This window comes from Lonchura striata, chromosome Z, assembly GCF_046129695.1.
Source record: "Lonchura striata isolate bLonStr1 chromosome Z, bLonStr1.mat, whole genome shotgun sequence".
NCBI classification, from domain to species: Eukaryota; Metazoa; Chordata; class Aves; order Passeriformes; family Estrildidae; genus Lonchura; species Lonchura striata.
In genome coordinates, this window is record NC_134642.1 from 62,931,308 (window position 1) to 62,954,202 (window position 22,895).

Below are 22,895 nucleotides of genomic sequence, written 5' to 3' on the forward strand. Positions count from 1 at the left end.
TACCGAGGCCTGTGTCAGGCCCAAGTGGATTTGGTTAAGTTTCTAGCTCGTGTCTTCAGCGTGGAGTCAAAGGACAGCAGGAAAAGCAGGGCAAGTAACACTTTACCGAGCGAGGAGGCTGAGGCCCGAGATGACCCTCGCCGCAGCTACGTTTCACACCATGCCATGAAAGCAGGTAATTTATGACGGGACAGGGAGCAGGGCCGCGTTCTGCCCGCAGCCACACGCGCAGCGCGGTGCTCGGGCAGCCGTGCCCCCCGAGCGGCGGGAAAAGCGCCAATTTCCTCCCGCCGGGGCCGGCTCGGCTGCGGGCGGCTCCAGCCGGCCCCGCCCCGCCCCGGCGGCGCCCCTCGGGCCGAGCGGCTGCGGCCCCGGGTCCGGGCGGTGTCGGGGCCGTGTCGGGGCCATGTCGCGACACAGGCGGGTCCCGCGGCGGCAGCCCGGCGGGGCTGCGGGGGACGGGGCTGCCGCCGCCGCGGTGCGCGCCCGGGCCGAGCCCCTCGGGGCCGCCGGCGTGGACGAGGTGGTGGCAATAGCGGCGCAGCTGGCCCTGGAGCGGTTCCGGAGCGGGGACGAGGCGGGTGCGCGGCACGGCCCGGCCCGGGGGCAGCTGCGGGTGTGGGGAGGGCGCTGGCAGCGGGTCAGGGAGGGGATCCTGCCCCTCTGCCCGGCCCTGGTGAGGCACGGCTGGGGTGCTGTGTCCATCTCTGGGCTTCCCAGCACGGAGACAGGGAGCTGATAGAGCGGGTCTGGCAGAGACCACTGAGATGAGAGGTCTCTCATCAGGAGAGCTGTGGGAGTTGGTCCTGTTTGGCCCAGAGAGGACTGAGAGGGGATCTCACTAATGCATATGAATATCTCCAAGATGAGTCCCAGGAAGGCGGTGCAGGCTTTTTGGTGACAGGACAAGGAGCAATGGCCATAAATTCAAAGAGAAGTTCCACCTGAACATGAGGGAGAGCTTCTTTCCTTTGAGAGTGGCAGAGCACTGAAACTGCTGCCCAGAGAAAGCATTGAATTTCCCCCTCTGGAAACATCCCAAACCCTAGATGTGTTCCTCTGTCACCTGCTCCAGGTGACCCTGCAGGGGGGTTACACTGGGTGGTCTCCCTTCCAATCCTAAGAATTCTGTGGTTCTGTAACATTGAGTTGTCAAGATTACTGCCTGTTGCATTGTTACTGTCTTTTCATTATTATTTATCATTCTAGAGATGGAATTTCCTTCTAGTTTCACTAGTACTGAAAGAGCATTTGTTCACCGGCTCTGTCAGTCTCTTGGACTGGTATCTAAAAGCAAAGGGTGAGTCGGGGTACAGTTTTCAGTTCTTTGGTGCAGATGATAGAATTTCAAGACTAATGATAACCTGATTGATGTTTTCAACATCCTCAACTTGCTACAAGGAATAGTGTTAGAGAAAAAAGTGTAAAAGTAGCTACACATATGAGCATCTTTGTTCATTGCTGTATGCATGCTTGAAAAAGCTTGTGACATGCATTTTGGGACAGCTTGATTTTATACTCTGTGGATTTAATGGCTCCGTTAAAAAAGGTTCTCACTGTGATTTCTGTTTTTTTTTCCAAAGATTTTGCTTAGCATCTCATACCCTGACAGATAAAAGTTAACCTAGAGTAGGTTCCTTTTTCCTAAAATAAGTTTCCCCTCCCCCCGACAGAAAAGGAGCCAATCGATACCTGACTGTAGGGAAGAAGGATGTGTCAGAGGCACACGCAGTCATGACTTGTGACTTGGCTCTCTGTACGAAACACGCCGTTCGGAGCCTAATTCAGCGCTTTCCCGTCACAAATAAGGAACGCGCGGAGCTCCTGCCAAGGACAGAGCGAGGAAGTGCCTGTGCTGTTGAATCTGGTACGTTCAGCATGTGTTCTGATTTGGACTTGTCCATCGACACCACTCGAAACTACCTGCAACCCAGTGACAAAACAAACCTCTTCCTGCTCTGTCCGCTCTGGTGTCCTAACAGACACCTTCAAACAAATGCATTAATTTTCCTTACTTTTAAGGTCTTTTATAACTGGTGCTGTGAGGAACTTGGGAAGTCATATCATGCACATTGAGATGTCCACCTTGTGTTGTGTTAATTTAGAATCTTTGAGCCAGTTCCAGCCAAATCTTTTTGGAAGCACATTTTGAAATGTGGCTTCACAGAAGTAACTATGAGGTGGGGTTGAAGAGTCAGTGTTACTGTGATGCCATAAGAATGCCTATATTAGAAAATGAGGTTGTCTGTTCTGCTTATAGAAATTAATGTCCTTGATAAATCAAAAATTTCAGTTTTTACTTCTTCATCTCTACAAAATAGATTTGGTCCTTAAGAGACTACTGTCCAGACTTCTTCATTTCTTGAATATGGAAGAGTTCACGGAAAGACAAACTTCTGTCGAAATGTTGGGGTTTTTTTTAAAAGCAAGGTTTTCATCTAGATTATTGCTTTAGCAGCTACAAGTGGAAGAGTTGCACTGTGTTTCTGTGTGCAGAGATGGGTGTAGTGAACAGAAAACATTTGTACCGGTATGCCTTGTTTAATTGCATGTTTTTGATACGTGGTGTCTCTTCTTGAAGCGCTTTCTTTGCTGTTATTTCCAATTGTTTTAGTTGTTTAATAGGATTGTTATATGAACCAGAGGGAATCTGTAATAAAAGTACTGAAATGCAATGTCTTAGGAATGTAAGGGATAAGTTAATGAACAGTCTAATATTTGCCTTTCTCTGCATCTCAAGAATGTATTTTTAGTTCTCCTGATCTTTTAGTCTGTTTGTCTTGGTACAACAGAGCTTGAAATTTAGAATATGAATCTGTTAATGGCATTACATATGTATAACTGAGTTTACAGCAAACTTTTCATTCTGCCAGAGAATAATTCTCAAGGAATTATAGAGTAGCACTTGCAATGATGGATGTGAAGTAGCTCCCTCAGAAGATGTGCCTGTTTTTTGGCTACTTATGCACTGCTTTCTAACACATCGCACTGCTGCGTGGGGGCCAGGGCTCTTGATACAGCATGCTTGCATTGGTATGATTTCAGGCAAATGTGTGGAATAGCTTAAAGGTTTAACTCTGTCAGTGTGTATTTCTAGGGGGAACTGCAGGTGTGAAATGTGGGCGCAGATACAAAGGCCACCAAAATACGCCAGGCTGATATTCTCTGGTTTAGTTTGTTTCTCCTTTTGCTCTTTGTAGGCTTTTTTGACTTGGAGCAATGCTCTGGAAGAGTCTGGTTTTCTTCAAAATACCTATGAAAGTAATATCTGTTTTGAAAAATATCTATTGCAAGCACTGCAGGACATGCTATAAATATGACGTCTAAATGTGTGATGGGTTTGTCACTTTACCCACAGGGATGCATAAAAAGCCAGCAATGTTAATTTTTAAGTACAATTTTTGAGCAGTGTTTTTGTGACCTTCCTCTGTGTCTGCATAAATGACCTTTTAACTTGTCTTCACAGAAAAGAAAGAAGTAAACAAGACAAGTGGTCGACTTAATGATGGTATCCCCCAGGTCCCAGGGAAAAGAGGGGAATCAGAGTTTGATTCCTTCAGGCAGTCACTACCAGTTCTTGAAAAACAGGAAGAAATTGTCCAAACCATAAAGGACAATAAAATTGTTTTGATTATAGGAGAGACTGGATCAGGAAAAACGACGCAGGTATGTTGCTTCAATGAAATAAAAACTATAACAGTATTTATTCTAAACTAATGCCAATTGTGTAACATTTGTGATATGGGGTACTTTGATGCTATTTCAAGGCTTTCCTTTTCCTGTGTGATTGAAAATGTTGTTCCAATTTATTTTCTTGCTTTTGAAACACTAAGCCTCTAGATAGGTACTAGAAGCAAAAATGATTCCTTACAATTTTCTGGTAGATACCATTTTTACATTAAAATAATACAAAATATTGAAGGGAAAGTAGCTGTGATGTTTGTATAACCCTTTTTCTTCTAAGGCTAGTTCTGTTCTTAGTATCCAGAGTAATCTATTTTTTGTGTTAAAATGTGAGATTATCTGCAGGGCTTTGGTTTTTTTTTTAGATTTCTCTGAAGAAGGAGGGAGGAACTGTAAGGTTTTTCTTTAAAAAAAACCTAAATAGGTTATACTTAGAAATTTACTTTCTGCTGATTCAGATATGCTTGCTATGATAATTGTAATGAAAAGTCTTTTGCAATGTGCAATATTGATATGCAGTTAATGGTTTCCCTGTGCTAACAAAGCTGTGACTTTCTCAAAAAGCAAATTTGAACCACTTCTTTACAGATCCCTCAATTTATCCTTGATGACTGCTACAAGAATGGAACTCCCTGTCGTGTGTTTTGTACTCAGCCAAGACGTTTAGCAGCTGTTGCAGTGGCTGAAAGAGTGGCAGCAGAAAGAAGAGAGAAGATTGGCCAGACAATTGGTTACCAGATCCGGTTAGAGAGCAGGTACCAATGATATTTCTAAGTGTCGGTTGATCTTGTATTGGTCTTATGAATCTTGTGTACATTGAAACTGCAGCCTCACAGGTGGGATATGTTACTGCAGGTAAGGAATACGTAAGGGTGAAAAGGATGGCTTTCTTCCTGTGTTTTGCAGTTTGATGTAGAAGGCTGTCTTACAGAACTGAATCTCAGGTATTTTCTGTTGATTTCTTCTGCATGGAAATCCTTGTCTGATTTTCAGATCAAGTCTACACTTTCTTCTTTCCCCCCCCCCCCCTCTGCTTTTAACATGTGTGGATTCAAAAGGTCTGCAAGCTTTGAAGGTAGGTGTGAAAACCAGCATGCTGTAACAAATGTTATGTAGTGAGAGTTGATAGGAGCCATAAAAGGGAAAACAAAAAAATTGGAATGTGACTGATGAAGCTGAGCATTATTTATCAGTCTAGTCTGGATTAAATGTATTCTTCTTCAGCTGCTGTGTTTAAAACATGAAGTGATGTAAAAGTAGAGATTTCAGTATCACTTGATGAATTTGTCTGTAAAGCAGAGCATGAATGGATTGTTTGGGGTTTTTACATCTTTGCACCGTGTAGCGAAATGACATTTAAGGGAAAGGCCAGCAGTTGAGATAATGAGTGACCAGAAGATGGCTAAAGGTTGTGTTGCTTGAGTGAACAAAGATAACACATAGCTGGTGAAAATGAATGCACTTGAACAATGAAGCCACAATAAGAATTCAAATATGTGTATGAAAGCTCACAAGGATATTAAGAGATTAGAAGAGCTGGTGAAGATGTGTCACAAGTAAGCTGGATGATTAATATATGGAAGTACTATGCTGGCAGAAGAAGAGCAAACTCAGGTGAAAATGGTAGAATTACTGGAAGCAGTGCAGAAAATCCAGAAAAAATGACGGGAGACAAGTCCATTCTATAATGTCAACAAGTCTCAGTTTATTTCAAGCACACATGTATAGTTATACCTGTTATAATGAAGCTTATGCATATTGCAAAATTTAAGCTCATCATTGGTGTATGAAAAACAGGTCAATCCCGCCTTTGGAGCTTTCTAAGCTTGCTTTGTTTTCCCTTACATTTATCTTTTGCTGAACATTCTACTGTTGGGAACCAGCTTAGCCAAGGACATAAGATATTATTGCTACATCTGCTATTGCTGCACTGTGCAATTTTCAGCTACTGCTTCACTAACTGCATGTAGTCATGTCCTTTCTCACTAAGCCATTCATCCACAAAACTCTCCATATTTCCTCCGTTTTTGTTTTGGACCATTAAGTTAGTTGTCCACATCTTTTGAACCATGCGTTCTACCAGCTTCTGAAGACAGTTAAACAGGCAGGGCAAAATCAGCAAGAGTAGTAAAACAACAATCAAGATTCCTACTACATACATGATAAAAGTTCTTAGCCAAGGACCGATCCCTAAACTTTTAAGCCATTCTTCTATCCCCAGACCATCTTCTTCTTTTAATTGATGAAGGCCCTGTTGTAGTTCTTTAATCTTAGCATGTATTGATACAGAATGATCAGAGAGATTCATGCAACACATTCCTTCAAATTCCTCACATCCATGTCCCTGGGCTAACAACAAAAAATCAATTGCTGCTCTGTTCTGTAGTACAGCATGATTTACACTTTGTACATCCATAGCAAGCATAGCTAAAACCTCTGATGTTTTGTTAAGTTCATCTTTAGTCCAGCATCCCAATTGTTCAGCTAACACCATAGCCTTTCTGGCAGCTTCTCCTGGTAACAGGGTTGCCACTATTACCTGTTTTAGGGTCCCTATACCTGACCCATACTTCTTTGCCCTTTTTGCTTATTTCTTTTTGTCCATAATGTCTCATTGCAGGTGGTGCCTCTGAATCCCCAAATACACACAAATGATTAAGAACAAAGAGCACTTTCATTAATCTTTCCTGAACATCTCCAATCTCTCTATGTTTTTCCAGATATCTCTTCAAAGTTCCATTTGCCTTTCTACAATTGCTTGTCCAGTGGGAGAAGGTGCTATTCCTGTAATGTGCTTAATTCCCCATGATTTTAAAAATCTATTCACGTTGCCACCAATGTATGCAGGACCATTGTCTGTCTTAATCTGCTTTGGCACTCCCATTACTGCAAAACAACTACACAAATGCCTTATAACATGTAATGCTTTTTCTCCAGCTTGAGCTGTTGCCCAGATGTATTTACTATATGTATCTATAGTAACGTGAACATATTTCAAGCGACCAAAACTATTTACATGAGTAACATCCATCTGCCAGAGTTCATTAGATGAAAGACCTCGTGGGTTAACTCCCCATCCCATGCCATGACCCCCATTATGATGACTACAGATAGGACAAGCTCTCACTATAGCAGTGGCATCTGCATGGGATATTCCAAACTCCCGTTGTAACCCTTTTGCGTTCTGATGAAACATAGAACGTGCCTCCCTGGCAAGCATTTGCCCTGATAAAGGAGAAGTTTGAGTCACTGTGACGAGCTTATCTGCCCGGGCATTACCCTCTCCTAAGCCAATTTCCCATTTGTGACTTCTTATATGAATGATAGCATAAGGATGTTCTCGGATTTTTACTGCTTTTTGAAGTTGTATGAACAGTTCAAATAGTCTCTGATTTTGTACTTCCTTGATAGCAGCATCCTCTATTCTTTCCACAACACCAACTACATACAAGGAATCTGTAACAATATTCAAAGGCCCCTTCAGGACTGTTAGAGCCCAAACCACAGCTGCTAACTCCAAGGTCTGAAGGGTATCTGAGTCATTTGCAGTAAGAATTTCATGATTCCAGACTCCCTGCTCCTGCCATGTAATTGCTGCTGTTCTTGACCTCTTCCCTGCATCTGTGTATGCTGTTATTGCACCAGGAATCGGCTCCTTTTCTCTCTGTGGCCGAACCATCCAACTCAATTTTCCAATCCACTGTAATGGAGGATTTTTAATACTTTCAGTTATGACAGCACCTCCTATTCCTAGCAGAGCTTCCTGCAGTTCTTCACTATTAACCAAATACCATTGTAAAGAGTCCTTTTTCATAGGAATCTGTATTAGTTCAAGCTCTCGCCCATCAACCTGCAAAATTCTCTCACGACCTCGTTTTATCAAAGCTGCTAACAGTTCAATTTTTTGAATTAAAGTCTTTGTTTGCTGAAGTGGAGGGGATAGCCATTCCAACACCCTTATCTCCCCCGTTTTTGTTTCTAGCTGGGTTAAAGCTTCCAGCAAATGTTTTTCACCACACCATATAGTGAGATTAAGCGGGATTCCCAGTATTCGCCGATGTACTAGACCCTGAACCACACAGTCTGTAATTTGCTGAAGAGTTCTTTTCTGCTGAGGATTAAGGGTCACTGGTGCTGTTGGGTCTGTGCCCTTCACTAAGGGTCTAAGAGAATCTAACAGTTCATTTGGAAGGCTTTAAGCCATTGTAAATCACCTAGTAATTTCTGAGCATCATTTAAAGTAACAATCTGAGTTTTCAGTTCTAATTTCTGAGGCGTTACCAAGCTTTGAGACAATATCCATCCCAAGTATTTCCAAGGAGGAGATAACTGTATTTTCTCTGGGGCCACAACAAGCTTAAAACGTCCCAGCAAGTTTTGTACATGTTTAACCTGTTGACTCGTAAATGATTTAGGCTGAGCAATCAAAATATCATCCATATAGTGATAAATGATAGCTTGTGGCCACTGTTGCCTCAATGGTTGTAATGCAGAATCTACGTAAAGTTGACATAAAGTAGGGCTGTTACGCATACCCTGAGGCAAAACCGTCCATTCAAATCTTTGATCTGGACCTTCTCTGTTCAGAGCTGGCAAAGTAAATGCAAAGCGCTTTGTATCCCTGTCATGCAAAGCTATTGTAAAAAAGCAATCTTTGAGGTCTATTATCCATAGAGGCCATCCTTCAGGTAGCATTGCTGGATTAGGCAGACCTGGCTGTAGTGCACCCATTGGCTCCATCTGTTTATTAACCTCCCGCAAGTCATGTAACAAGCGGTATTTCCCTGACTTTTTCTTGATTACAAAGATAGGGGTATTCCAAGGACTTGTAGACAATTTCAGATGCCCTTGTTGATATTGTTCAGTGACCAAGGCATGAGCATGTTGCAGACTTTCCCTTTTTAAAGGCCATTGCTTTACCCATATAGGCTCATCACTTTTCCAAATTATGGGAATTGGGAAAGTCCAAGCAATGGCTATTATCCCAAAGGGTGCTCCTTTGTCAGGACAACCCCTAACTGTGTTAAAATGTCTCGCCCAACTAGGCATTGCACCGTAGGTGGTAACTGAACAACAGAAAATATTGCCTTTATGACTTTACCATCTATTGAGACAGTAAGAGGTGGCGAGCGACTTGCAAGAGTTAAACCTCCAACTCCTGTTACTGCTGTAGCAGCTGGCTGTAAGGGCCAATGTGCAGGCCAACACTGTGGTGCAATAATACTTGAATCAGCACCCATGTCCAGCAAACCTGTAAGCATGCATTTTGTCCCTTATACTCCAACAAAACCTCTTTTCTTGGTCTGTCATTCAGATCCAAAGTTAATAGAGTCAAGCCTCCTGTAGATCCAAATCCATCTCCTCCACGGCTTTTCCGTGAGGATACAGCCTTAGTAATTTGCTCCAGAGGAACCAATTGAGCGATCCTTTGTCCTTTATTAATCCGAATAGGAGGAAATGGAGTGTGAACCATAATTATAATTTCACCAGTATAGTCTGCATCAATGCACCAGGCAGCACAAATAATCCAAGCATAGAGGCCGATGATCTTCCCAATAACAAAGCTCCCATTGTCCTGCCCTCTATTATAATAGGTCCATTAACTCCAGTGGGGACCTTCTGCGGCTGTGGTGTCATTAAAGTCACTTCTACTGCGGCTGCCAAGTCCATCCCGAGGCTCCCTCTTGTGGCTGGACGCAAGGTGTCGCTGTTGGAAAGGCTGGAGCAGCTATTTGTGTCGGAGCGCGGCTGCTCTTGTTCGCGCTGTTTCGGGCGTTTCCCGGTCTCCTCTTACAGGCAGCAATGTTATGAGTATCCGATTTGCACTTAGGACACCATACTCCAGCAGCAGAGCATTCTCGCCGAACGTGTCCTGTCCCTCCACATCGGAAACATCTCATACGGCTGCTGTAAACATTTCCCTGGGTTGCTACTGACGCTTGGAGGGGTGCAAGAGCAGCTAACACTTGTGTCTGTGAAGCTTTTGCCTGCTCTTTCAATCCCTCCCCCAGCTCTTTAATAGCCTCAACTAAAAATGCCTGCTGCCCCGTTGGTATAGTAGCCATCCTCTCTAGTGCATCTTCTATAGTCCAATTAGCTCCTAATGTGTTTAACACACTTCTTGTAGAAGCATTACAATTTTGCAAAGCACACTGCTTCAACAATGATCCACGCATAAACTCAGGCACTCCAGCTCTCTTTATTGCTGCCGCTGCCTTATCAATAAACGCTCCAAAAGTCTCATCCCTTCCTTGTTTAATTCCCATATACGCTGGCAAACCTCCTGGGTCTTTCACCTTATCTATAGCCCTTCGAGCTAGTCGCATTGCCTCTCGACACTTCTCAGGTCCTAGCATAGCTTGTGCCTCAGTGTGAAAATATGGTCCTAAGCCCATTAATTCATCTACAGTTACTCCATGAAGGGGATCTCCAGGCTGTCTTTGTATAGCTACAGCTTCATTAACTTCTGCCTGCCAGTGTGCACCAAACAAAAGCCTCTGATGTGTCGAGAAAATCAGCTTAGCAAGACTTCTACAATCTCCTGGTAGCAATATATTAGTACTCCAAACATAATCCAATATCTGCCTAGCCGGTTCACTAGTAACTCCAAATTGACTCACTGTAGCTCGCAACTGTGACAACAACTTCCAATCTAAACGGTGTAATCTGAGCTGTTAACCCTCCGCCTGCCTGCTGCTGAAAAATTACAGGACAAGCCAGTTCTGCTGCTAGTTCCAAAGCCTGCCCATCTCCTTTGTCCAGCTCCTCTCTTGCCAAAGTCGCCCAAACTTCCCTCCGTTCCCTGGCCAGAGCCTCCGTTAGGTCAGACTCTGCCCTAGGGGTCGGCTTACTGACAGACAAACTTTGACAAACTGTCGATTTCTGTTCTGAGGGGGCTGGAGGAGCCGTGGGCTCGCAACGTGACTCTGTTTCCGTGTCCTCAGGCACAGGTCGCAATGGAGGTAACTCCACTGTAGACACAGCAGGTGGCATGGAAACACCAGGCAACCAATCCTCCCCGCTAAAACCTCTATTTTTCTCTAGTGCTGAAGTTCTCTGCCCGGCAGCTTTCTTTTCTGCCTGATGTTATAATAACTCATTGTGAACTACCTTCCACCACTTTCCCAACTTTTTAGCTGTCTTATCATCATCTAAAACTTCCTCCCACAGTTTATCCCCGAACTTACGCCACTCAGACAACTCATGTACTGTATGAGGATTTACAAAGAACCCCTTAGAATACCCATATGTTAATAACCCTGGCAGATCTTTTTGCAAATCAATGCCTTTAATCTGCCTTCTCTGCAAGAATGCAGTAAATAAATCATATGCTGCTTGCCTCTCCATACCTATATTGTCAGCGCTGTTGCAGCCCTCCGAGGTCGTCGGCAGCACATATCGGCCAGGCTTGCCTCTGCAGTCACCTGGGACACGGTGCACTCTATTTCAATTCAGCACTTTTGCCGTCCTGGCTGCATCGGGACCCGAACCCTTTTTCGTCACTCCACCGTGGTGCCTATCACGTCGATCGGGTCACCATTTTGTGGAAAAAATGACGGGAGACAAGTCCATTCTATAATGTCAACAAGTCTCAGTTTATTTCAAGCACACATGTACAGTTATACCCGTTATAATGAAGCTTATGCATATTGCAAAATTTAAGCTCATCATTGGTGTATGAAAAACAGGTCAATCCCGCCTTTGGAGCTTTCTAAGCTTGCTTTGTTTTCCCTTACATTTATCTTTTGCTGAACATTCTACTGTTGGGAACCAGCTTAGCCAAGGACATAAGATATTATTGCTACATCTGCTATTGCTGCACTGTGCAATTTTCAGCTACTGCTTCACTAACTGCATGTAGTCATGTCCTTTCTCACGAAGCCATTCATCCACAAAACTCTCCATAGATATTAGGAGATTAGAAGAGCTGGTGAAGATGTGTCACAAATAAGCTGGATGATTAATATATGGAAGTACTATGCTGGCAGAAGAAGAGCAAAGTCAGGTGAAAATGGTAGAATTACTGGAAGCAGTGCAGAAAATCCAGCTTGAGAAAAATCAATACAATTACTCCAGGGAAACACTGAAAGGGGGAGATAACAATATTTTGAGCTGTGGACAAAAGAAATTTGGAGTGGAGATGTTGAGAGGTGTTTCTAGTAACACAGAAACGTAATTTTTAAGGTTTTCTTAACTGTCCTCCAGAGAAAAGCTTAGAGTACAGTACAGAGGAACTTTTCAGCTCTTTTAGGATGGCAGTAGCAGAGGGAGTAGTGAGAATTGCTGTTGTTATTGGGACAGCTAACTGTGCCCCAGGTATAGAATTGTAACATTTCAGTATTTTCACCTCCTGAAAAACCAGAGGATCAAGCAGATGCCTCTGTGATTTAGTCAGCTGTAATGAATTGTGTCTTCAAGGCAAGGCTGTGGGGAGGCTTCTGTGAGGAGGTGCCAGAAGCCTCTCCCGTGTGTGACAGAGCCGGTGCCAGCCAAGGCAGACCTGCCTCTGGCCAAGGCTGAGCCTATCTGCGATGGTGATAGTGCCTCTGGGACAGTGGGGAATGGGGGAGGAAAACCTGCACAACAGAGGCAGCGGTTCCGGAAGAGCAGTGAAAGCATGTGAGAGAAGCAGCTCTGCACACAGGAAGGTCAGTGCAGGAGGGGAGGAGATTCTCCAGGTGCCAGAGCAGCCCATGGTGCAGCCCATGGTGAGGCAGCTGTGGCCCAGCAGGCCGTGGAGGTCCGTGGTGCAGCAGGGATCCTCCTGTGAAGGATTCTGTGTTGGAGCAGGTAGATGCTTGAAGGAGATTGTGATCCTCTGGGAAGTCTGTGCTGAAACAGGCTCCTGGCAGAAGCTGTGGCCCCAGGGAGGGAGCCACACAGAAGCAGGTTTGCTGTCAGGATTGTGACCCTGTGGGGTCTCACACTGGAGCAAACTGTTCCTGAAGTACTGCACCCTGTGGAAAAGGACCTGTGCTGCAGCAGTTCCTGGAGAACTGCAGCCGATGGGAAGGACCCATATTGGAGAAACTCGTGGAGAGCCCACTTTCCCGTGGGAGAGACCCACATTCTCCTTATCTTTCTCTGGGGCCTGGGAGTCATTTTTTTATGTTTCCTCTCCCTTGCCTGTGGAGAGGACAGATAGAGTGGCTTGGGTAGGCACCTGGCTCATCCCACCACATGTAGACAAGTACAAAGGCTATATCCAAGCACAGGCTGAGGAATTGGAACCTGGTTTTCCACATGGAATTTTCTAGTAAAATGAATGACATGCAGGGTTTCTTCACAGTTTTCTTTTACTTCCTTATTTATTAAAATTGAATCTTATTCTTTCAATTAATACATTGTCCAGAGTTTTGAGATGCAAGCACTACAAATTGTTAGGAAATGTCTGGGAAAAGGCATAGTTTAAAAACAAGTGGTGTGCATTAATCTTTTGAGGAGGGAACTGTAATTTCTCTTCTGGTCAGCAGCTGCATTAATTTTTGATCCATGGAAAGCTTTAAATGGTGCAAACCCCTGAGTTGTCTCTGTGATGTGATCCATAGGGTTTCTCCAAAGACGCTGGTAACATTCTGCACTAATGACATGCTCCTTGGCACGCTGATGGCAGGAGACAGCACTCTCTCCACCGTGACCCATGTTATTGTGGTGAGCATCCTGTGGTCTTTCATGTGGGGTGGAGCAATATGTATTGCTTTGGAAAATGAGGTCTTCATTTGTTTTACTTAAATTTGCTGAGCACTTTAGGTGTTTTTGTTTGGTAGAATCTGAATCAACTTCAAAGACTTTCTGAGTCCTCAGAGTAGAATGCATGTTTTGTGCAGTTTGGTGTTTTTCTGTGTGTTTGCGTTTTTCCTGTAAAAATATCTTATTTTCATGCCAATGGTTAAGTGTGGAATCAGGAGGAGTGGAGAGGGACAGAAGTGTAAATATTTCTGAACTTCCATGGTCAGCAGAAAATCCTTAGGGAGGCTTACCTTGATGTGGTTCAATGTGATTGTGTCAGATTTTCTCTTACCATTTGTTTTAGCAATACAGGTTTTCAGTCCATTTGTTTGCCCAGAGTTTTCTAGATAATGTGGAGTCTAATTGCTAGCAAAGTATTCAGATTGTTCATTTGTGATTATGTCAATATTCCTATGATGGAATTGAATAAGTAAAGGGAACTAGAATGTTTTTGGCAAGACTTAAGTACTGAAGATGAAAAGGTAAGTTTAGGTGCCTGCCTGTTTATCAGAGTTAAAAAAGCATGAGAATGATTTATACATTCTTGATGTCAGCCTACAAACTTTGTATTTTGAGTCCTTGTTTCCTTCATTCATAATATAAATCAAAACAGAAGAATGAAAAAGATGATTAATCAGTTATGTGCCTTAACTTACAGGCTTTGTGTATGACTTGTCTAAGCAATTTGTCTGTTTTTCTGATTATGTGGTGTCATACATTTTTTTAAATGCTTATCAGTGGTGAAGTGAGAATTTATTAAAATAAGATTTGTAGTTTGTGGTGTTTTCTTGAAATTTGGCTTCAAATACAAAATCAGAGAGGTTTCAGATACTCACTTTAGCCTCTAAAGTTAAGGTGCTTACAGCTTCAGCATTGTAATGCACTCAGCGCTGATAAAAACTTTTTGAGGCATTTTTGTTTCTTTATGGATAGTTTTTTTAAAAAAACCTATTACTTAAACTAGACTCACACATATTAAGGCCTCTGTAATGTGCCACCAAAACATGTATTTTTTTTTAGAGAAGTTTGTTTTTGTTAGAAGTTGTGAATCTGTGATGGTTTTTTATCTCTTTTTTTCCCCTTTTGTTACAGGATGAAGTACATGAGAGGGATAGGTTCAGCGACTTCTTGCTAATAAAACTGAGAGATGTGCTGCAAAACCAGAATAATTTAAAACTAATTCTCTCTAGTGCTGCTCTAGATGCAAATCTCTTTATTAGGTATTTTGGAAGCTGCCCAGTAATACATAGTAAGTCTTGATCTTAACTCTTAAGTCTGAGTATACCTGCCCTGAGACTCACAGATCTTACTAAACTGTAGCAAATTATTCTGAGTAAAGGCACATGATTAATACACTGAGAATTCCAGGAATCCTTGTTCTTTCTGTATGCAGGTTTCTTGTTTCTTGACTGTTTGCACCTCATTCAAAGTGAAGTGTTTTAGTCACTGGGAGTTCTGTAAATGCAGGTACATCCTGCCCCCCTCCACTCTTAATTGAAGAAGGAGGAAGAGGTCATTGAAGTTCTGTCTTCATGCTGATACAGGACTTAGGAGCTACATGAGTGTGATATATATCAGTGCATTCCAGTAGGATCTTACTGTTCAGGCTTTTTGAAGGTTGTTACTGGTTACTGGATAAAACACAAATAACTGTACCAGTTCAGTTCAGAAATACAGGCTTAGGCAGATTGAGTTTCACATGAAAAAAGAATCACATGATTCTCTGATTTAAGGAAAATTAGTAGTTGTTCATCTAGGTAAATATTCAGAAAAGACATCCAGTTTCGCTTAGTTTGTTTGCAGACTCAGTTACCTGCAGTTAGACTACATTCAAATGCAAAGAAAAGTTACCATTATTTGCTGGTTTAATTTCATTTGACTGATCTTAAGTAAAGGCAAAATGTAAATGCGTGGGAGATGGGGGGTTTTTGTGGGTTTGCGGTTTTTGCCCCACCCTCTTGGCTTGCAGGTTTTCTGCATGGGTGACCTCCTCTGGCACCTTGCAATCCTCTTACTTTTTCAACAGTAATGTCCAACTTTAATGTGTTTTGAAAGGTAGCTTTTAAGAGAAATGCTTTATCTGGCAATCAGGTAGACTCTCTGCATGTCAGCCTTTTTAAAAAAAAATCTCAATGGTTTTAGGAAATGGGATTGCTTACTGGTTTATTTTAGCAAATGTTTGTGAGGAGGAAACCTTTTTTTCCTTCCTTTTTTTGCAGATGGAACTGTTTAGTTCTCAGTTTTGAATTTTTGCCCAGTTGAATAAGGTTTGCAGCTTGTTGGAGACAGGAATCTGGAAATTACACGTGATTTCATGTTCTCTGAATTTTTTTTGCAAGGGAGTGCCTCAGTTGTGATTGTTGTATGACTTTCCAGTTTAGTCTTTTTGCAGCTTCCTGTTCTTTCAGATCGGTCAATTTGTGTTGGAAAATCTGCTGGCAATCTCTCCCAGTCTTTCCAGTTTACCACAGTGTTTGTGCTGGTTATGTAACAGGCCAATAACAATTCAAAATATGTTTTTTTCCCGTTGTTTTTTTTTTTTTTTTTTTTTTTGTTAATTTAAGAATTAAAAGAAGTAGCTTTTTCTGTTAATGTAATATACAAGGTTTGAGTCTCCTTCAGCAATACAGCTGACAAAATCCTGACCACAGAAACCACATCTTGTAGCTGTGGATCGCTGTAGTACACAGAGTTTGTGATCAGTGTTGGAAGGCTTCCTCTGTGACCAGCTTCTAAAAGTATGTGAATTGTGGATTGTTCTTTCTGAAGGAAATTCCTGAGTGTTCCTGAGTCAGGTTAAGGAACAAGAAATCAAAATGTAGAGATTTTAATCTTCATGCAAAAAGCATCCTGCAATGTTGACAGATAAGGTCTAAAAAACAGTCCTGTTGAAAAAGAAATCAGGATAAATTATCAGAAGGTAAAGGCCACTGGGATGTCTCATCTGTCAAGAAGTATTCAGTAAAGAAAGCTCAGCTTTGCTGAATTAGTAGAGGACATGGATATAAGGCTGCCTTCTCACATGATTCTCATGAAAAGAAAGTAGTTCAGTAGTTCAGTAGTTCAAAGATGTACTGTCTCTGTGTGGAACCTTGCAAAAAGCTGTATTAATTGCTTATTAATTAATTACATTTTTAATCCAGATGGCAGATTTACATGGCAAGTTCTTGTTTGTAAGCCTAAACAAAAACAGCTGTTTTCTTTTTCTCGTTTAAAAAAAAATTGTAGTTAATAACTGTCAATCTTCCGAACATCTCCTGCTGGAACACTTCATAAAATTGAAGAGGTTATGGAGAAACAAGGTGGCATTTGATTTTGGAAATGTTTTGTTTTGTACAGTTTTGAGAAAAATAAACTCCAGTGAAGGTAGTTTTTTAAAAAATTAATTCTGTAAGTGAAGCTGGTGAATATATGATCTTTTACGGATTTTTTCTATTTTAGTCCAAGGGAGACCTTTTGAAGTTAAAGAGATGTTTCTGGAGGACATTTTACGAAGCACTGGGTATACAAACAAAGAGATGGTGAAGTACAAAGAAAAGAAGCAGCAAGGTCAGCGGACTTGTTAATTCTAAGGGTTGGCAATGAGAATCATTGATTGAACAAACAATTAACAGGATTATTTTCTGTTGAAATTCCAGAGTCAGGAGATTAAATGAGTGTAATTTAGATGACAGCAAGTATCTTTAAGCTCTCAATATTTACATTATGGAAATAGTTTATGCAATTAAAGAAAAAAAAAATCACTTTGATTCAGTGGTTGCATTCTGTTTTCACTCAGTTGATAAATGTCATCTTTTTTCTAATTATTATGCTGTAGAGTTATATATAACTGGGGGCTCTGCCCACATGAATACTAAAGAAGCATAGGATGTCTGTACCTTTGGGTGCAAATTAAAGTGCAGCTATTAAAGCAGGCATGATTTTGTACATCTTGCACTAAATGGACAAGGTATTCCCTTCAGTAACATTTTTCACTGCTTTCTTCAGGCATGGATGCATTTTTTTAAGTGTTAACACTCTTGAGCTAAACATCATTGGTTTTAAATTAAGTAGATACTGCTTCAGAAGTTTTCCTGGCAACTGAAAGTAATGATCCCAGTGATTATTTAAAGAAAAAGTAGAAAATGCAAACCCCAAAGCTATAACATTCAATATCCAGTCCTAACTGGATATTGATCACAGTGCTCATCTCTGATCACTGGGGTCAGAAAAGTTCAGTTAGGACACTGGTGTTTTCTGATGTTTCTTCCACTAGTGTAGAAAAGTAAGTTGTTACATGCAGGGACTATATCACTTGTCTTCAGAATTCCATTTGTGGAAAAAGATCTGGCCTGAGATTGTGTAGAAGGTGATTACTTAAGGAAGATACTTTGAATGCAGTAGTTTGGAATAATGGAGGTTTGGGGGGTTAAACAGCAAAGTGTTGGGTTTTACCTTGTTTTTATAGCCCGGGTGCAGTGCACTTTGGGTACCCTTAAACATGTCATTTATGTTGGACTGGTAGGAGCATTCTAGACTAAAAAAAGATGTTGAATGGGTAAAACTTGGTAAAACCTGCTGTGACTAACTTTTTTAGTAGAAGACAATGGATAATAAATATGACTCTAAAACTTTCTTGGGGAATACTTTGCATTCTAGAAGAGAAACAGAAGAACACTCTTGCTGAGTGGTGTTCAGCTCAAGATAACACTAACAAAGGGACATCTCGGAGACAAAAATCGGTTCCAAGGACAAATGAGGAGTACAAACGGTTGGATGATGGCGGTGACACAGTATTTAATCAACTGGTAAGTTTTTTCTTTAGTCGGAAGAGATGTTACAGGTGTTTATATTTGTGTTGTATTACTATCCATTTAAAATCTGTTTTCTAAAGTTCTGTCGAGTCTTTCAGGACATTAACGTATTTTAAAGATTACTTGATGAGGATGAACGGCTCTAGCTGAAGTGTGCTCTTCAGTTCGGGTGGTTGCACACAGCTTTTCCTCAGATCAAATGGCTCGACTGCCATTGTGTTCGTACTTGCGTATGACAAAATCAATGCATGAACTGATACCTGAGTGCTGGGTTTCTGTTGCTGCTGGGAAAAATAACCATTGCAATTCTTTGTGGGTAATGTATGAGAATAAAGACAACTCTTGGAAAAGATTAAACTTTCAATATTGTTTTTTATCTTCAGACTGAAAAAGATGTGAATTGCCTTGAACCGTGGATAGTAAAAGAAATGGATTCCTGTCTTTCTGACATCTGGTTGCATAAAGATATTGATTCGTTTGCTCAGCTGTTAAATCTTATTTTAACTGAAAATGTCAGTGGTAAGTTTCATGTGTTATTACATAAGAAAAAAGCAACCTCAGATGTACTTAGATTTTTATGGCTACTTTTATCTCCAGTTTCAAATGGTGTTAACCTTTGCATTCTGATGCTGACTGAAAAAATGATAGGGCTAGCAGAAATAATGAGTTGTTTAGTTAGTTGTTGTTTTGAAGTATTGACAGAAGTGTGTTTCTAAAACAGTGTAGAATTCATATGAACTAACTTCAGAGATAAAGTGAGGAAACAAATTCTCTTTGGGCTGGAATTTGAAAGCAATATTTGTACTATATTTAGATGAAAAAATAACATTTCTACTGGGTTTGCTGGATTTTTTTTTTTTTTTTTTATTTCTCAGTTGATTATCGGCACAGTGAAACTGGTGCGACTGCTCTGATGATTTCTTCAGGGAGAGGCTTTTTGAGTCAAGTAGAGCAGTTGATCAGCATGGGAGCAAGTATCCACTGCAAATCATCTAATGGCTGGTAAAAACAGAGAAACCAAAAGATAGATTTATTTGTCAATATAGGAGAGAGGAAGAAAATTCTTTATCATCTAAATTAATTTGCTAACTTATCACACTGCTGTAAGAACTATAGATTTTGACAGCCTCAACAATTTCTAACTCCTGATAATCACATTGTTTTCTGTAAATTCTAAATTGAATTCTTAATTACATGGTCTTGATTGTGAGCTATAAACTTTGCTTCAGTAGGTCTTATTTAAGATACTGGTTAGTAGAACAACTGTAATCTACTGAATTGGACCAAAATATTTGGCAATTGCTATTTTCATGGAGTTACACATATCAGAAGATCTTTCTGTTATGTTTCTAAATATATTGTAGCATGTAAAAATATTTGTGAATCTGTAGAAACTCAGGTTTTGTGGTCATGGAGTATGTCTTCATATAAACAGGGAAGTACAGTAAATAATTGTAGTATGGAATGATAAGAATTAGGATTCCAGGGGTCTGATATTTGGTACTAACATTTGAATAACTTGGGGAAGAAATGCAATTTAAAGATAAAAGAGTGAACTGCATAGTGAGAAGGACAGCTTCTGAAAGACATGAAATAGCCAGATGTTATGCCTGGGGTGTGACTTTTTGAGATGACTTCAAGGATACTGCAAACAGGCAGGTCTGATCTCTGCACCATTTTTAAAGGAATGGCACCTTCTTCCTCCTCACTTCCTTGTGCATGTTTGCTCCTGTGTAAAACTGACATTCTATTGTGGTAAAGAACTGTAGTCACCTAAAAGTCAGCTGTTAACACCTATGAAGCACTTTCAAATGGGAAGTTGCAGATCCAGCAATAACAGTACTGATGTCAATACAGAAATGGGTACAAAAGTCTGATGTCAATTGCCTCTCCTGATGTGCTCTTCATATGCATCTTTTGAAGTGAAAAGTCTAATAAAAATACTTGTGCAACTATTTCAGGATGGCTGTGGACTGGGCTAGGCACTTTGGACAGACAGAGGTTGTTCATCTGTTGGAATCCTACAGGTAAGCTGTAACTGTTTTGCAGAATGAGTTGTATATGATATACATAGAGTTGTGATGGGAAATTTGAGATTTGTGTTCTTCTAATCAGAACAGGTTTTAGCTTTTCATGCTCTAAAATCTGGACTTAATAGCAATACCTTTTTTTAAGAATAGGAGTATTTCAAAAAATAAACAGCAAAAAAGTTTGTACTCAATAGCATATTGTTTATGCTTGCACAACTTGCTAATTCTATACTATGTACCATTTTCTTTTCACATGCTTATTTTGGAAACAAATCTGTAATGTGTTTTTATCTATATTTTTTATATGCAATAGGCATATTAAAGAAAATTTGCAGAAGTAATGTGTACACTAGGCCATTCAAGAATGATTTTCTGATTAACTTACAGTTATCATACTTGTGGTAGTGTTTTGTAAAGATTATCTCTACTATAATTTCTTTTAGTGTAGTTTCTGCTAGTGGGAAATTTTTGGAGAAGACGTATCTCTCAAATATTTTTACTTGAACAGATAAACGAGAAGTATCTTTATACTTTCCTTTGCTTATGGTTGTGTTTCAATGAAGTTGAAGAAAACTAAAGTTACCACTAATAAATAAAGTGGCATCCTTCATTGGGTTAACATTGGAATCAGTAAACAGTAATAGTATGGTGATTCCCTTCTGCTACACTTAAACATCAGAATTCAAGACCAATAGTCATGTTGGTCTTGATCTAAGTTTGAGTTGATGGCTCAATGCAAACCCGAAGGGGCAGCCTTGATTCTGGTGTATTTTCCTGTTACAGCGCTTCATTCGGATTTGGAAACATGGATGAAAGTTCCAGTTCCCTGGTCCAAAAGAGTGCTAGTGACCTTAGTGCAGAGGACAGAGAGCTACTGACAGCTTACCATCACAGTTTTGATGATGAAAAAGTGGATCTGGATCTGATAATGCACTTACTTCACAGCATCTGTCATAGTTCTGATGCAGGTAGGTAAATACCTAACCAGTGGTTGTGGATTTGACTTCTGATAATCATGCTCTTTTTTCAGCAATCCACAGACGTTAAAACCTTCTGAGTGCTATTCGGCATGTATTTGAATTTTCTGTTTAACTTTGCAAACCCACTTCCTTTTTTAGGAGCAATTTTAATATTTCTTCCTGGGTATGATGAGATAGTGAGCCTGAGGGACCGCATTGTTTTGGATGACAAGAGATTTTCTGATAATGCTCACAGGTAAAACCTTTAGTTACTGTGGCTTTTCATTGCTTCTTTTAAGGATCCTTAAAATGTTCCTTTTGTCTTGCATTAGATACCAAGTTTTCGTGCTTCATTCAAGTATGCAGACTTTGGACCAGAAGAAAGTGCTTGAAAGTCCACCTTTTGGCATCCGCAAAATTGCAAGTATTAGAGGACTTTTTCCAATGCCACAATGACCTATTTTGCCATTGCTTTTGCAGTTATTATAGTTTTGGTGGTTTTGGGTTTTTTCTTTGCAGATTCTTTCTACTAATATTGCAGAAACCAGCATAACAGTCAATGATGTGGTGTTTGTCATTGACTCAGGCAAGGTGAAAGAGGTAGGACTGCCTTAAATTTTCCTAGTGTGATTCTAAAACACACAGTGTATAAATTTTGGAGAACTTTTTTTTTTTTTTTTATTACTTTACAGTAAAGTGAGAAAAAGCTTTTACTAGCTGAGACCTAGTGCCTGTCAGGCAACAGTCCTTTCTGAAAGGCTTCAACATGCATTTGTTTTAAGACAAATACTGTAAACTATCCGTCTAAAAAACCTTGAAAATCTTGAATTTCAAAAATTGCGGAGCATTGAGATACTAGAAAGGAGATACCCTCATTAATTCACTTGAAATTGAGAAGGTACCTTTGTCTCAGAAGCTGCTGTATATATTACTATTTCATACTTTTTAGAAAACTCCTGTTGGTAATCTAACTAACTAGTAACTTGTATTTCATGTACCCTATTAAGTTTTCAGTTTGTATTCCTTTCTTTGTTTTTCTAGAAGTCTTTTGATGCACTGAGTTGTGCTACAGTGCTAAAAATGGGGTGGATTTCAAAAGCCAGTGCTATCCAGAGAAAAGGCAGGTAATAAATGCCTCATAGCGGTTCCCATTTTGCAGATATGCACAGTCCTTTATGTTTAGAATAAACCACACAACACAGTAATTGTTTCTGGCCTATTCTGGTGTTGTGTTGCATAGAGGCCAACACTGGTTCTCTGCAGACGAGTAGGTGTCAGCATGTATTTCCTTGGAATAATCTCCCAAGTTGTAGAAAAGTGATGCTCAGGCATTTCCCAAAGGTCTGGGTTGTTTTCCCCCCATTAATTTGTTCTCCTTCCTCTTTCTCCCACGTAGCACCCGCAGTCACAATGTCCAGTGGGATGTTTTCACATCATGTCTATGGGCAGAGGACTGCCTATTTCACTTTCTCCAAGCTATCCATGACTTAACAGGCCATGATTATATTCTTCCCAGCACTGTGGGGGAGGGCTCAGAAGTTTATGTAGCAACAAATGCCTGTTTAATCAATCATATTGGCATTAAGCTGCATGTATGCACATAGATGTATATGACTGAGAGAATTTGCTCATTCCTTCCTCATTCGCTCACAAGTTACTTCATCTTTATTCTACCTTTTACTCCAAGCATCACTTCTGTT

The 22,895-nt window shown here is 40.7% G+C and overlaps 1 protein-coding gene across 1 annotated transcript in view; it reads left to right on the top strand.

Moving 5' to 3' along the window:
• Positions 1-406: 406 nt before the first annotated feature.
• The window catches only part of LOC144248280 (3'-5' RNA helicase YTHDC2-like), a 30,172-nt gene continuing 7,683 nt past the window's right edge, over positions 407-22,895 (top strand). Inside the window, exons 1-17 of the mRNA XM_077790281.1 lie at positions 407-581; positions 1,210-1,300; positions 1,674-1,867; positions 3,467-3,666; positions 4,273-4,439; positions 13,233-13,335; positions 14,506-14,662; positions 16,855-16,962; positions 18,052-18,200; positions 18,590-18,725; positions 19,082-19,208; positions 20,168-20,233; positions 21,020-21,204; positions 21,355-21,451; positions 21,528-21,615; positions 21,715-21,795; positions 22,237-22,319. Coding sequence (XP_077646407.1) covers positions 407-581; positions 1,210-1,300; positions 1,674-1,867; positions 3,467-3,666; positions 4,273-4,439; positions 13,233-13,335; positions 14,506-14,662; positions 16,855-16,962; positions 18,052-18,200; positions 18,590-18,725; positions 19,082-19,208; positions 20,168-20,233; positions 21,020-21,204; positions 21,355-21,451; positions 21,528-21,615; positions 21,715-21,795; positions 22,237-22,319 — 2,207 coding nt within the window. The remainder of the gene's footprint in view (positions 582-1,209; positions 1,301-1,673; positions 1,868-3,466; positions 3,667-4,272; positions 4,440-13,232; positions 13,336-14,505; positions 14,663-16,854; positions 16,963-18,051; positions 18,201-18,589; positions 18,726-19,081; positions 19,209-20,167; positions 20,234-21,019; positions 21,205-21,354; positions 21,452-21,527; positions 21,616-21,714; positions 21,796-22,236; positions 22,320-22,895) is intronic.